Here is a 16,116-nt window from a genome sequence, read left to right on the forward strand (position 1 = left end):
AAATTAAGAAAAAAATCGGAAAAATTGTCATGTGTCTTGATTTGTATTGATCTGTATTAATTACGCTGTCTTTATAAGTCATTGTAAAATAAATTCTTTGAGATCTAGTTTTATTCCAAAATAAACGACCAAAAGCTTTTCGTATTCGATTCTAGATTTAGTTATGTTTAAGCAACATATTTCAAACTCTAAAACATTTTGTTTTTCCTATTGTTTTTCAAGAGAAGAAAATTGTACATACCTAACCATTATCGTTTTCATACTTCTTCTACTTTTTAAAATTTAATTTTTGCTCATAACAACGCTGAATAATAAGCGTAAACCATATATCTAGTGTATTTCTTATTAATTATTGTGTTTAGTATTTTTATAAGATGCTGCTACTACATTATTAATGTTAAGATTCAAAAACTTACTATTCCTGTCAATATCACTGATAAGGGCATATTTCACATCAACTTGTTTAAGGAGAAAAATTTTATTAGAAGTTTTATTTTCAAATTTAAAATTTTCATATATTTTACATGTTATAACGTTTTACAATATTTCCCTTATAGTATCTTCTAAGCACTCTGGATCTGCCGAACTGGAAATCCAAGTGATGAACCCGATAAATCAAACCCTGACTGTTCAACAAATACCTGTAGATGAGAAACTGACTCAAATCGTATTCCTACCGACCATGGCTGGTTTGTATCAAGTCGCGGTGACTTACGGTGGAGCTCCTGTGAAAGGATCACCCCTTGCATTAGGAGTAGGCCCTGTTGGTCCTACTCCACCTCCTCGAGCAGTGGGAAAAGGTCTTGAAAATGGTCGAGTTGGTGAAAGAACTTCATTCACGGTTAGTAGTGTTGTTCAGCCTAGAGTGGTAGTTGAAGCTGTCGAAGGGAACATAGACGTTCATATTCAGTGTCCAAAGCCAGGGGAATACATTGTATCGTACACACCTAAGTGGGTCGGAACCTACGACATTATTATCAGTATCGGACCAAATGATGTAAGTCGTCATAGTACTACTACTTAAAAGTTTGGTGAATATCAACATATTTTAAAATTTTAGTTGCCAGGATCTCCGTTTAGACCGAACATAGTGGATCCATCTGCAGTCCGTTTGATAGGAGGTTGGAATCAGTACCTGGATGACTCTGATCGTGTCAAGCTTCCAGCAAAATTGGCATTTGATATAACAAATGCTGGGCCAGGGCATCTAGAGTGCAAAGTTTCCGGACGTAAAGTAAATCCGGAAAAGACTGGGTCTAGGATAAGATTCGATATATCTGGTGAAGGTCTGAATGCGGGTGAACACGAGTTTGACATTAGATTTGCGAATATACCTTTGCCGGAGGCTCCGGACACTATTGTATGTCTCGGAGATCAAGTTGTTTTAACAGGAAAAGGTTTAGCCCATGCCTTATGTGGAGAACCGGCCGTTTTTACTATCGATGGCTCCAAAGCCAGTACAGGTATGTAATACTTTTCCATAGAGTGTAAGAATTAAGTGTTATTCCCCCTTTATTTATTTTATGAAAATAGAAAGAAAAATACTGAAACTAATAACTTAAAGTTTTTCAGAAATTGTCAAGTAAATTTTAAAGTTATTTACCCGAACAATAATCTTATAATATATGTGATTTAGTATAAATGTTCCCCGCTGAACATTTTGGAAAAAAATAAATGTACTTTGTACTTTTTTCTACAAGTTTTTTTTTGTGTCTTAGTACTGATTTCTCAAAAATGCATTGTCTTAATACAAAAATGAAATCAAATTATGTTTGTTGTCATTGAATCTAAGTTTTCATAAAATAATGTCTTTTTTAAAGTTTGTTGAAAATTATGGGTTTAAGATTAAGTTTTCAAAATACTAATGTGCCATATTTAAATTTATCTGATTTTAGGTAACCCGGAGGTTACTTTACACGCAGCGGATACCAACATACCAGTGCCAGTAATGATCAGTTTAGCAGGCGACAAGATTTGGAGAGCTGCGTACACTGTCAACAGTGCCGGCAACTATTTATTGTCTGTCTTGTGGGCTGGTAGACCAGTTAAAGGTTGTCCGTTGGTAGTAGAAGCCAAGGGGGGTGCAGACGCTTCCAAGGTAAACCTAGAACCTTTAGCTTGATTAGCAGACATATGTGACTTTTGTTAATGGTGATACTGTTTCTGGGCTGGTGCGTCATCGGTTTAGATTTTTTGACGTTTCGAAAAAAGGTTGATATATGTTTAAAAACGTTAAATGATATCAATCTTCAACATGTCAACCAGTCAAGAAATAATGAAGCCATTGAGACTTTGAGTTTTTGACATTATTTGTTGTCTTTTCAATGATAATGGATAGTCCAATAATATTGCAAAGTACGATAACTCTTTTATCATTCGAGATAAAAAAAAAGATTATATAAAATATGAAAATGAATATATTCTATTATTCGCTCTTACATGTTTCAACTCGTTTTTAAATTTAATTCAAACAAAAATAAAATAAAATTTTAAAAAATCTTATCGAGTCAATATTGTTTGACTTAATTTGATATTTCGCGATATAACTTGAACATCTCAGAAACAGTTGAGTTTTCAACATACATTTAGTTGACAAAGTCAATTTATTTATATCTATTTGTTCTGCCTGCCCTGTTACACCCTGTATAGAAATTTTTTCATCGTTCATTTAGCCTAGTCTGTATGATTTCAATATTTTAATTTCTGATGCCACTAAACCTTAATATTTATTAATATAAAGTACTTCATTGTTTTGATCTTTGAATAGGTGCTACATTCGAAATAATTTCCAATTAATTGTTGTCTCTTTTAGCATTTTATTTCACTTATACTATATACAGGGTATTAATGATAAGTTTTGCCAAACTTTAATGGCGTGTTCTACTGATGAAATTAATGAAGTTTTGCCCTATAAAAGGTGATTAAATATTGGATTACTTTTTTTTGGGGCTACCTCAAAACTATGGTATATCGTAGGTACTCCAGTTCCCAATACAGAAATACTTTGACAGCGCATTGTAGGGGGTTTCGCAAACATACACAATATGGCTGGAATTATGAGGCGTGTAAAGCCGCGCTGGAAATCGTGTATACATCTAGTTTGATTCTGAAATGTATTCTGAATCATGTCCAACGAGGTCGCGCTCTCGGGGGTTGCAATAGAACTCTACTTATTAGCCCTTCGAAGTAAAAAAAGGGGCTAACAAAATGTCACTACGTTGCTGAATTCGTGGGATCTTCAAGAATAGAAATAAGCACAAACACAATCTTCTTGACACACTGGGATTGGAGAATGGGATGGGATTCTGAAATTTTCTTCGTATGAGCCCAGTCGACTTCGAATTTCTTTTAGAAATGGTTGGACCACACATTTAAAAAAAGTAGACAAATTTTAGGGTGCCAGTTTTTGCTACCAACAGGCTAGCAATCACTCTCCGTTTCCTCGCAAGTGGAGACTCGTATACAAGCCTCATGTATACTTTTAAAGTTTCGAAGCAAAAGTCCATTTTTTCGTATGGAGTAGATACCTACCTGATTATGTACTGCTGTATTTACATTTCAAAATAAAATACCACATTTCATTTTTTAGGTAATTATGTATTTATTGCTTAATTTACATTTGAAGAAAGTAGTTGTAAGTCTTCAATTAATAATAAAGTAGAATTTGTTGTCCACATTTTAAAAAACAAACAAATCAAAACAAAAGAAAAACAACATAAAAACGAAAAAACAACGAGACTGTGCGATAATATCCCACTTGGTTTGGGATTCACGTCCGCACTGACTCAATGTTGCGCGTCATTGTGTGAAGAATCCCATTTTGGATGGGATTAAAAAAATACTAACGCAACACACCAGATGCAAGATTCATTGTCGCGGAGCGTCTCGGATGCTAGAAAATGAGTCCCAGATGCAGCTCTGTGACAAAGAATCCGAACAAAGAATCTCAGTGGGTACTAGGCTTAAGACGATCTATGCGGAGACGCTGCGCAGCATGCATTGCATCCCAACATTTATTCTGATGTTATATAGTGTTTTGAAATCTCTCAAAGCAACGTAGGTACTTAATATTCCCATATTCCCCATATTCTTCAAATAGTGTTTTCCGCAAAGACAAATAATTTAAAACATTTAATAACTGAATAATCTAAAGCTTATAAAATAATAGGAATGTTATGTCATGCCACCTGAGTATTTTCAAAGACGCCGCAGTAAAACGAATAAACAGGTGCAAAAAACGATCAAACCATCAAGGTTTTAGGTACTGAAATCTACGAAAATACTAACTTTTTTATATATAATTCCACATGTAAATATTCTTATAACATTTACTTGCTTAGTCCTACATATAAAATTGTTTACTTTTATTTATAAGTACGTGAAAATAATTCTTAAAATGTGGGGTTAGAATAACAGCAAACGCATGTTTTACAAACGCTTTTTTTTTAGTTATTATTTTATTTGAGTAAATTTAAATAGTAACAATGAATAAATAAAACATCAAGGATGTTATTTTTGCGCTTACTTTTGTTCTACACGTTTTACTTTTAAAGATTTCAGTACCTAAAAACGCCAGAAATTTCACTATTTCTCGGCCAGGAATATGGCCACCTTAAGTATCTTCTTATTTGATTTCCCAATTATCTAAAAACCAGTAAATTTTACGAATACTTTACAAAAATACTTTTTTGCCACAAATTAATTGCACATTTTGAAAACATTTAAATTTATTTAAAAAATCACTGGCGTACGATTTTTTTTCAAAAAAGGTCCCCTACTCCCCCAATAACTACGCCTGGAGTGTATTTTGGAATAAGTTATCCATAAAAAAATAGTCCCTTCTAAAAAATCTTATCCAACAAATTTTATCACTAAATATTTTTTACCAATGAAGTTACGGGAAAAATCATATAAATATTTGAAACTTTTAACACCATGTATCTCCGTAGGAAAGCCTCCTATAAAAAATTTTTATAGGACAAAAATTGATTATTTTCATCGGTAGAATACGACATTCAAGTATGGGAAAACTTATCTTTAACACCCTGTATACCGAATGATTTTTTAACCCGAAACTTTCAAATATCTCGAGAAATAAGCACTACGAAGAAAATGTCCATAATGAAAATTTAATCACCTCACGATATATTGGTGCTAAAATTAGTCCCTCTCCCCCCTCTTTGAAATCTTAAACCTATTTTTTATTGCAGATTCGAATTATTCAACGGCTAAAAGTACGTTTGTCTAAAACATTTTTTTAGGTTCATATGCATACGATTCTGCAATACGTTTGCAATAAAATATACCACGTTTTCACTGTAAATAATCAAAAGTTTTAAAACTAATTTTATTTCTCAAATTTTCAATTACTAAAAAATGTCAAAAAACTACTATAAAATCGTAATCCAAGAACAGGCGTTCTTTTTGGTCAACGCGATTTCCTGTGCTTATGACTTATCGCAGAGCTTGATTAAATATGCTTTCAAATGAAGTATTTTTTTTGTATTTTGTTTTAAAGATGGGTACAATTTCTTTTTTAAAAATAATTTTTATAAAAATGTTTACATTTTAACGTGTGTGTTATTTCATTCTTCGTGTTTTTTGCGACTACAAAAACATAAAATAAACGTAGAAAGCAAGCAGTAACATAAAGAACAAGTAATTTTAATCAAGCACTCCGAAGGGAACAGAAAACTAACTATTCGAAATTTGCAAAATAAACTTTTTTTGGCGATTTTGCTGACGAAGTTCCAATATTTACATGAAACGTGGCATTTTTTATTGCAAACACATTGCAGAATCGTATACATAGGCTCTCAGTAGAAGAAATGGAGAAACATGGAATTCCGTCGATTACAACGCCATCTATCATGAATCGAAAAAAATGTTTCAGGCAAATCCTACGCACTTTTATCTGTAGAATTCGAATTTGCAATAACAAATAGGGGTTCCTCTTTAAGATTTCAAAGTTACCCCCTTCCTCACCTACCAACTACACGAAGTAGGGGAGAGGGACTAATTTTAGCACTAATGTATTTCTCCCGCGGGATAATTAAATTTTGATTATTGACATTTTTTTTCCGTAGGGTACTTATTTCTCGGGATATTTGAAAGCTTCATGTTAAAAAAAGCACTTGTTATATTATAACTAATAGTTAAGAGCGGATTATGTAATAATTACTTTGAAGTATTTTATTCGACGTACAAACTACGCATTGAACAGCCGACCGACCGCTATTAATAGCGTCTAGTAAACGACAGGAATCATGACCTCTTATACGAACAAATCTAGTGTACACTGTATCAACTTTTTAACTCTTTAGGTTCTCTGTTCTGGAGAAGGCCTTCGGCAAGGCGTAGTCGGTAGGGAAATTCGATCCTGGATAGATACAAGGAGGGCTGGTCCAGGAGAACTCACAGCGCATTGCACTGGACCGAGAAAAGTGGCTTACTGTGAACTTTACGATCACGGCGACGCAACTTTCACACTCAACGTGAAGCCACAGGAAGCGGGAAGGCATGCACTGACTATCAAATATGCCGGACAGCATGTTCCGGGATCACCGTTCACGCTTAGAGTTGCCGGTGCGCCTGATGCGAGCAAAGTAAGTTTTTTTAAAACTAATTTAAGAACGGCATTTTATAAATAAAAAACCGCACTGTTAGTAAGACAGTAGTAAAGTTTGGAAGAAAATCGTCATCGCCATTTTTTGACAATATTGTAATACGAGAGTTTCTTTAATTTTCTGTTATGAAAGATCATACAAATGATTTCACTTACTAGTTTTTAAATAATTTAAAAAAATTAAAAATATTTTTTAAGTTTAACACCCTGTATCTTTTTAACGAAGCGACCTAGATAAAAACTTTATAGAAAAGACTCCCCTTAAAATTCACCAAAGAATATGAGGTATCATTTCTGGTCACCGTTTGTGAATCATCCTTATAATAGTTTATTTAATATCAACTTAATACCTTGTATAGGTCAGAAAAAAGAGCTGGAAAATGACCATTTCGCGACTTTTTGCTTTGGCAAGCCGAATTTATCACTATAGATGCTAAATATTATGTACAATAACATATTAGTTTCCACAATCATAAAAAGGGGGGAAGATTGTTTACAGGGTGGTTATCTGTATAATTTTTACGTAAATTCACGTTTTTTGCTTATAACTTTTTTCCGTTCATTTCCACGAGAAAACAGTATAGTACTTTTTTTTCGTCTTCAAAAGACCTACAAAACTAGCCCTCGAGCGTAAAGAAATTTTGATTAGATCACAAGTTATAAACAGAAGAAATTTATTTATGACTTTTGATTTAAACATTTAGGTATGAACTGCGTTATTGTTACCAGAACGTTTTGGTATCGCATTCTCTCATGCCTTATCACTGTCTAATAACTCACACGAAATCTGGAATCGGTAAGTTGAATAGTTTATAAGTTATGGCCTTATAAACATATTAACTAATTATTAGTCTGGACGATCCCGAGCATCTTCCACAATCGCACTGATTTTTTTTATGGTTGATTTCATAATAATACATTAAAATATATCTTTTTTTTTTAAATTTCAAATTTGCAACCTGGAAAGTTTTTTTAGTTTTTAGCCTTAGTTGCAAAATGACGCACGCGCGTGATGTAGCTGTATATTATATATATTCGGAAATCTTATGAAAAGAACTTTAAGTTAAAAATAAAAAAATCATCAATATTCGTTGAAAATCAACGGAGTTACTGACTGTCAAATATATTATTTTCAAGCGAATTTCGCTTTTTTAACGGCAGGACTATGAATATTATCGTAATTTTCTTCGGACTCGCTGTCGTCCGCTTCCCCCACCCTTCCGCCGCGCCACGGCTCGTCGAAAATCAAGCGACCCACAGACTTTTGACAATAGTTCTTATGCACTTAACATACTTCCACAAATAAAACATTTTCATCTGGGAAAGTACTCGGGTTGCCGGTTATGACAGTATTTTTTTTTGCCGCTACCAACCTAATTTGTTTAACAATAGGCAGTCAACTTTGACAGTCTGTAAGTCCGTTGTTTTTCAACAAATCTTGACGATTTTTTTTTAACTTAAAGCTCTTTTCATAAGCTTTTCGAATATGTAATAATATATAACTATATCACACGCGTGCGTCGTATATTTCATTTTGCAACTAAGGTTAAAAAATAAAATAAATTTCCAACTTGGAAATTTGAAATTAAAAAAAAAATGATAGATTTCAATGTACTATTGTGAAATCTACCATGAAAAAAATCAGTGCGATTGTGGAAGATGCTTGGGATCGTCCAGACTAATAATTTGTTAATTTGTTTATAAGGCCATAACTTGTAAACTATTCGAGTTACCGATTCCAGATTTCGTGTGAGTTATTAGACAGTGATAAGGAATGAAAGGATGCGATGCCAAAACGTTCTGGTAATAATAACGCAGTTTATAAATGTTTAGTTCAAAAGTCATAAATAAATTTCTTCTGTTTATAACTTTTGATCTAATCAATATTTTTTTACGCTCGAGGTATAGTTTTGTAGGTCTTTTGAAGACGAAAAAAAANATACCGCGGAATCAGAATTTCTAAAGAAAACTGCAAAAATATGACGTTTAATAAAAATGTGAACAGATTAAATCGAGGCCTCCCCTGTCGGTACGCCCCTGATTCAAATAATAATTTAGTAAAAACACTGAAAAGTACCTACTATTAAAGGCAATTCATATGCCAAAATTCAGCTATATCCCGCTGCAATCTTTGAATCGCCATAGCAACCTTATGACGCATTTGCGGACCTATGTTCATATGAACTTTTCTTCATAGTTTAACATGTAGAATCACCCCTAGAATTATTCGAACGGTATTTTCGGACACCCTGTATATATTTGGAAATCTTATGAAAAGAACTTAAGTTAAAAATAAAAAATCGTCAATATTCGTTGAAAATCAACGGTGTTACAGACTGTCAAATATATTATTATCAAGCGAATTTCGCTTTTTTAACGGCAGGACTATGAATATTATCGTAATTTTCTTCGGACTCGCTGTCGTCCGCTTCCCCCACCCTTCCGCCGCTCCACGGCTCGTCGAAAATCGAGCGACCCACAGACTTTTGACAATAGTTCTTATGCACTTAACATACTTACCACACCACAAATAAAATATTTTTATCTGGGAAAGTACTCGGGTTTTCGGTTATGACAGTATTTTTTTGCCGCTACCAACCTAATTTGTTTAACAATAGGCAGTCAACTTTGACAGTCTGTAAGTCTGTTGTTTTTCAACGAATCTTGACGACTTTTTTTTATCTTAAAGCTCTTTTCATAAGCTTTTCGAATATGTAATAATATATAACTATATCACACGCGTGCGTCGTATATTTCATTTTGTAACTAAGGCTAAAAAATAAAAAAAATACCAACTTGTAAATTTGAAATTAAAAAAAAAATGATAGATTTCAATGTATTATTGTGAAATCTACCATGAAAAAAATCAGTGCGATTGTGGAAGATGCTCGGGATGTTAATTTGTTTATAAGGCCACTACACTTGTAAACTATTCAAGTTACCGATTCCAGATTTCGTGTGAGTTATTAGACAGTGATAAGGAATGAAAGGATGCGATGCCAAAACGTTCTGGTAATAATAACGCAGTTTATAAATGTTTAGTTCAAAAGTCATAAATAAATTTCTTCTGTTTATAACTTTTGATCCAATTAATATTTTTTTACGCTCGAGATATAGTTTTGTAGGTCTTTTGAAGACGAAAAAAAAGTACTTTACTGTTTTCTCGTGGAAATGAACGGAAAAAAGTTATAAGCGAAAAATGTGAATTTACGTAAAAATTATACAATTAACCACCCTGTAAACAATCTTCCCCCCATTTTTAAGACTGCGGAAACTAATATGTCATTGTACATAATATTCATCTATGGTGATAAATTCAGCTTGCCGAAACAAAAAGTCGCAAAAGGGTAATTTCCCAGCTCTTTTTCCTGGCCTATACAAGGTATTAAGTTGAAATTAAATAATCTATGTCAAGGATGATTCACAAACCGTGACCTATAATGAAACTTTGTATTCTTTGGTGAATTATAAGAGGAGTCTTTCGTATAAAGTTTTCATCTAGGACGCTTCGTTAAAAAGATACAGGATGTTAAACTTAAAAAAATATCTTTAATCTCAAAAAAGGCAAACTTTTGAACTAAAATATATTTGTCCCAATTATCTTATTTTTACCTCATGATTATCTGGTATCATTTAAGTTTGTTCATTTAAATATATCTTACATTTTTATAATTCTGCGTTCTTCCTGATCTAAGATGGAAATGAATAGTTCACATATAAATTACTATTTTTAGGTGCGGGTTAATATTTCATTTGAAGTAGATAATATTTACGAGTAATAACCTTATAAATCCTTATAGTATATTTCCACAACTTAGAGAATATCAGTTGTAACTTGTCATCTTTCTTCTGGAATGGAGGCACAAGTATTTTAGCGCATATTATCAGTAAGTTTAAATGTGGTCTTGTAAATATATTGTATATTTATGTAGTTTTGAATTTCTTCTGTTTTTGGAGAAAAAAGTGTATATCTGTCATGAGTCTTGGATAAATCATTTTGATACATATATTCAAATATTGTTGTTTTTGTAGTTTTTGAACAAAAATATTTAATTATTATCTATACCCGTCTTCCATAATAATGGGCAGTGATTCATATCCAGCATTAAGACGAGTAAGGGAGGTGAGGGGTGCAGGGGGACAAGATTCCATAGGCGTACTACTTGAGAAGGGGTCAAAGAACAAAAAATTATAAGAAAGAAGTTCACGGTGATTATTTATTTTAAACTGCTTTAGACTGTCGCCTGTCACCTCTCCTCCTACTTACACCTACCTGCTGGGCACACCTTATCACTTAACTACACTAAACTATATATATATACACACCCTCTTCCAAAAATCCTGCTGCTGTACTTCCAATATGCGTTATTATTAGGCGCCGCTCTTTTCCAGAAGGTGATTTTAATCCAGTCTATCCTTCCAAAAATGCCTGCCGTTTGCTTTAGATATTGCTAACGTTTGTCACCGTATGACCTTCATTTATCGTTTCGTCCGTGTAATATATTCTACGATTTAGTTTTCGAGCTTTCGTCTTAAATAGTTTCTTCGCCATATCACTATTTCCTCTTTTTCTATCAGCATACTCTTTCGAAGTTCATGTCACGCACATTCGCAGAAGCACCCTTCTAGATATTCTAGGTAAATCTGGATCCTGTGAGATAGCAGTGTGAATTTGTTTTATTGTCGGAAGTACTCTCCATTTTTAAGAACACAAACCCAAAATCACTAATAAATTAATTACAATCACAATTAAATGAACGGAAAGATATCCTCGGACTTCTCCCGCGCTTACTCCTATTTGCCTGTGCCGACAGAATTGCCCGGAACCGAATAAACGCAACCCAATTGACGTCACGTACCCAACACCAGTGAAAGTATAGAATTTGATGCAGCAGAACAATATCCTAAAACTGTGCAATATCGACTGCTCTGGGAGAATGCAGCACACACAATTTTATACGAAGAACTTACAAACGGCTCGTACTTCTCTTTGTGTTAACTGCTAAAAATGGTGAGCCGGATGAAACATGAAATCACTGCTTATTATTTTGGGATCCCACTGTACCATGGTAACTTTCATTGTCAACACACTCTTTCGAAGAATATTGAGAATTAACTTATTTACAAACTACCTTTTAAGCAACTCCGCTGTGGTATCTTTATGATAATTCAAACAAGAGTCCTTTATACATATTTCTTAATTGAAGTGCTGTCATTAATTTTCCAATCATCTTAGGATCCAACATATTCACTAGAATGAACCTAACCTTCCGATCATAGGTATCTACCCATGTTTTGTCTAAATATATGTCTAGTAGGTTTGTTCTTACTATTGCACTGACCCATTTTGAACATAATTGATACCTTTTTTTATTTAATTCGTTTCGATTCTTGATGCATTAAAAAGATTTTCACATTATTCTACCGCAGATCATTTTCGTGTCATCTGCTCCAAGTTTTCTCAATAAATTATCCAATTGTGATACGGTATTCAAACATTTTATAAAATTTGTACCGAATTAAATCTCAAATTCCTCTTTCCTTGTTTTACCTTCGATAATGGAGCCATTCACAACTGTCTATATGATTTTCATTAGAATCTTTATTAATATGGCCTTTTCTTCAACATTTTCCATTTTACCGAACTTTTCACATTTACTAAGCGATATATCTACCCACATTTTTTATAATTTTCCTAGCACCTAAAGCTTCATTTCTGGCCTGACGCTATACCCACTCCGACTATTCCTCACTTGATTCATCACTCCAGAGATGCCACTTATTTGAATAATCAATTTCACAGGAATCCTAACTATCTTTTATTCCATCGGAGGCATATTACTTGTAAACTAGAAACAAAATTATTCCAAATACGGTTCCTACATGGGTAAACTCATTTACTCTATAATAATCCATTACAATTCAATTTCAATTCAAATAGTGTTGGTACGTTATAGGTATATAGTCATCCGGTCCTGGGGTTTCAAGTCACTGCTTCAGTACCAATAGTTTTAAAGAGTACAAAGATGCCTTGAACCATTAGACCACCGATTCAGCACTAACAGTCTTAATAGATCTTAATACTTTGTGATCTTTGTGTACTATGTTCTCTATGTATTTCGTTGCAGTTTTCTTCGATTTTACGTAAACTTACCATTTCAGGTACGTGTTTATGGACCAGGTGTAGAACACGGAGTTCTAGCGACGTTTCAGTCGCGGTTCATATGCGACACGAGAGGTGCAGGTGCCGGTCAACTCACTGTAAGAGTCAGGGGGCCCAAAGGAGCTTTCAGGGTGGAAATGCAACGGGAGAGTCAGAAGGACCGCACGATCCTTTGCAAGGTTTGTACTGATTCAATTGTCATGCTTTCATTCATTTTTATCCATCTCACTTTTATATTAACAAAACTCGAACCTGCTGAAGTTTTATCGTTAGTTAAATCATTTGTGATTTTATTAAGGTAGACTTCGAAAATCGACGGTATGCAGTAGTAGCAGCACTAGCAGTAGACAGAAACGTAATTTTCTGTTGCTAATAAAATTGTTGAAAGAGTGCAAAGAGCCTCAAAAATCCTGAATTACAAGTGTCTGCGATGAAAATTGCATTAATTTAATTAAAATAATCGGACTTGTCACATTTTACAGGTTTATTTAATATCTACCTTTTTTGTATAAAACTATGAAAAACAGTTTTTTTAAGCGAGTCAAAAAACCACTTTTCCATAACTTTGACCATTGTTTAAATAAAGTTTCACAACTAGTCTAGAGTTGATTTTTTGATATTTTGTTTATAACGCCTTTCCGAACAATATTCCGCAGAGAAACTTCCAATAGTATTTTTTTCCGGAAAAAAAGCTATAATGACTGGACTATTTAGCGCATAATTCTAAAAGTTAGATTATTTTCTGACCTCGTTTATACCCTGAAAATCTCTTGCAAAACTTTGCCAACATTTTAGCCATTATTATTAAACAGCAAGATAGATTATAAGGGTTCCTTTAAAACGCAGTTTTCCACATCTGTGTCAAAATAAATGAAACCTCGATAGGGATTCAATTATTCCCTTAATAGTGTTTTAACTTCTTATCTAACCTCTAGTCCGACATAATCTATATCTGACTAAATAATTCATAATTTTTTATTCAGATATTTGAAGCAATATAAATGTCATTCAATTAACACACCCTTATTTTTTAACATGAGCATTCTTGTTTTTTATTCCAGTTTGATCCGACAGAACCTGGCGATTATCGAGTGGAAGTAAAATGGGCTGGGGAGTTGGTACCTGGATCACCTTTCCATGTAATGATTTTTGATACGCAAGAAGAATTAAGACACTACATAAATGCTTTGTAGATGACGGTATTCTACAATATTTATTTCACAAAAAAAGAAATGATAACTTCTATAAACAAAAATGAACAATAATGAAAATAATTATAAAAATCTGTGCAATCGAAAACATTGGTATAATATGAATTAGTTTCTTGAACTGACTGATTAGACATTTTTTCGTAATTATTCAACTGTTATTTCTCTAGGTTTATTTGTAAATTATTTTTGTTGTATTGTTTACTGTTTATTGAGGTTGTGTGGGACTGGAATACAATAATATTAATGTTTGTGTTACTGCTACTAAATATAATATTTATAAACCTTAGGATTATTTTAATAAATCGTTACAAATAAATATGTATTTTCATTTCATACCTGATTGTCCCACTCTTAAAAAAATATGTCTGAAGTTTTTAAAAGTATTTATTCAAAATTATTCTTGTTCTTGATATAAACTTGATATATTGCAGCGCTTTTATATGTTCGAAAACTAAAAATCAAATGCCGATTTTAGTCAACTTACACACAACTCAAAATAACATATTTAAGTGAAAATAGTAGTCATAAGGGTATCCAGTTTAGCTTTAATTTATTTAAATAATTAACATTTTTCTGACAGTAAATTTTGAAAAGAAAATTGATAATTCAATAAACAAAGAAATCTAAATAAAAAACTTTGATAAATTTGGAACTGATACACTAAAGATGAATTTTTCGAGACAAAACTTCTGAATCTGTTTCGGGCTGAGGCAGTACATTATTGGGGGTTATGAAGGCTTGCAAAAAATATAATAAAATTTCTAGGGTCGTATTTAAAAAATGAAGTTGATGATGGTCCTGGAGAGACGAAATGTTACATACAAAAATTGATTATGCCATTCGATAGAGGGCAAAAAGTGAACACGAGAAAGTGTTCTTCTTTTTTCAATATCATCTCAAACAAGGCTGAAATGAAACAAAAACGGACTTCCAAAATTTCGGTTTTTTTTTTCAAATATTTCGAAAACTAATCATGTTATGCTTGATTTTTTAGAGGCATAATGTTGGTCCCCTGATTACGCAACTTTGCCCCCATTTAAGCAACTTCGTAGCTCTTACCGTTTCCGAGATCCCTGTAGTAAGAAGCGAATTTGTAACAGCCTGTATATCGCGCACTTTAAAAAGCTTCAAAATTCTGTTTTCTTCTTTTAAACTCATAATCACTTTTCGTTTTTAATAATTTTTGACAGTTTGTCAATTTGTTTGTGTTTGCAGGTTCCCATAATTAGAGATATGATGTTTCTTATGTAATTATTTACTTTGTCTTTTAGAATTTATAGCTAACAAGGATTCAAGTTTCACCAAGCGTGATTACAAGCTTTTGATCAAATTCTCGTTTTTAATATAATCTTTGTGCTCATCTATTCTAATTTTTACAGATCGAGAGGTCTCTCCAACATAATGTTTATTGCATTCACAAGGCAACCTATAAATGCAATTTTTTTAACTCTAAAAACCATTAATAGGGAATCTCTTTGGCAACAATGTCCGTTAAGATTACTTGTCTGAAGAGCTGTTATACCATTGTTATAGAAAAAACATCATATGTTGAAACAGGCAAAAACGAACAAATTTAAATTGTCAACTACCAACTGCCCAAATAATGATTTTCAAATTATTATTTATTTAATAAATTGCATTTATGGCATACCTTGTAGATGCAATAAACATTATGTTGGAGAGACCTTTCGACCTGAATACGCGAGCACAAAGATTACATTAAAAAAAAACAAAATTTGAAAATGAGGTTCGGTCAAAATTTGCAGAAGGAAAGTAATACCGTTAAAAGAAAATTAACCACACTATGCCCCAAATAAATAACTTCGGACAATAAATTATTTTTCCTTCACCAAAAATGTCAGTTTCTTTACAAAATTTAAATTATAAAATGTCACAATAAAATTTCTAGTGATTACAGTCTATGTTCTTAATAAAACCTTAATAATGTAAATGTTTTATTAGTAATTATATGGCTATATGAAACCTAAAAATGAATTAGACTGTTCCGTCGATTCCTTTTATCAAAACAAAGAAAAAAATGGAGTAATACCTATTTCTTAAAATGATTCCCGAAATCTATATGGTCCTTCACAGATTGGTTGAAATCAAAATTTTTA

The 16,116-nt window shown here is 32.8% G+C and overlaps 1 protein-coding gene across 1 annotated transcript in view; it reads left to right on the forward strand.

Moving 5' to 3' along the window:
* Positions 1-14,302, forward strand: part of LOC108910726 (filamin-A) — a 110,779-nt gene extending 96,477 nt beyond the window's left edge. The window contains exons 11-16 of the mRNA XM_018715424.2: positions 558-997; positions 1,061-1,463; positions 1,896-2,098; positions 6,324-6,605; positions 12,788-12,967; positions 13,850-14,302. Coding sequence (XP_018570940.1) covers positions 558-997; positions 1,061-1,463; positions 1,896-2,098; positions 6,324-6,605; positions 12,788-12,967; positions 13,850-13,981 — 1,640 coding nt within the window. The 3' untranslated portion in view covers positions 13,982-14,302. The remainder of the gene's footprint in view (positions 1-557; positions 998-1,060; positions 1,464-1,895; positions 2,099-6,323; positions 6,606-12,787; positions 12,968-13,849) is intronic.
* Positions 14,303-16,116: the final 1,814 nt, after the last annotated feature.

The sequence above is a fragment of the Anoplophora glabripennis genome, unplaced genomic scaffold (genome assembly GCF_000390285.2).
Source record: "Anoplophora glabripennis isolate ALB-LARVAE unplaced genomic scaffold, Agla_2.0 scaffold467, whole genome shotgun sequence".
Classification (NCBI taxonomy): domain Eukaryota; kingdom Metazoa; phylum Arthropoda; class Insecta; order Coleoptera; family Cerambycidae; genus Anoplophora; species Anoplophora glabripennis.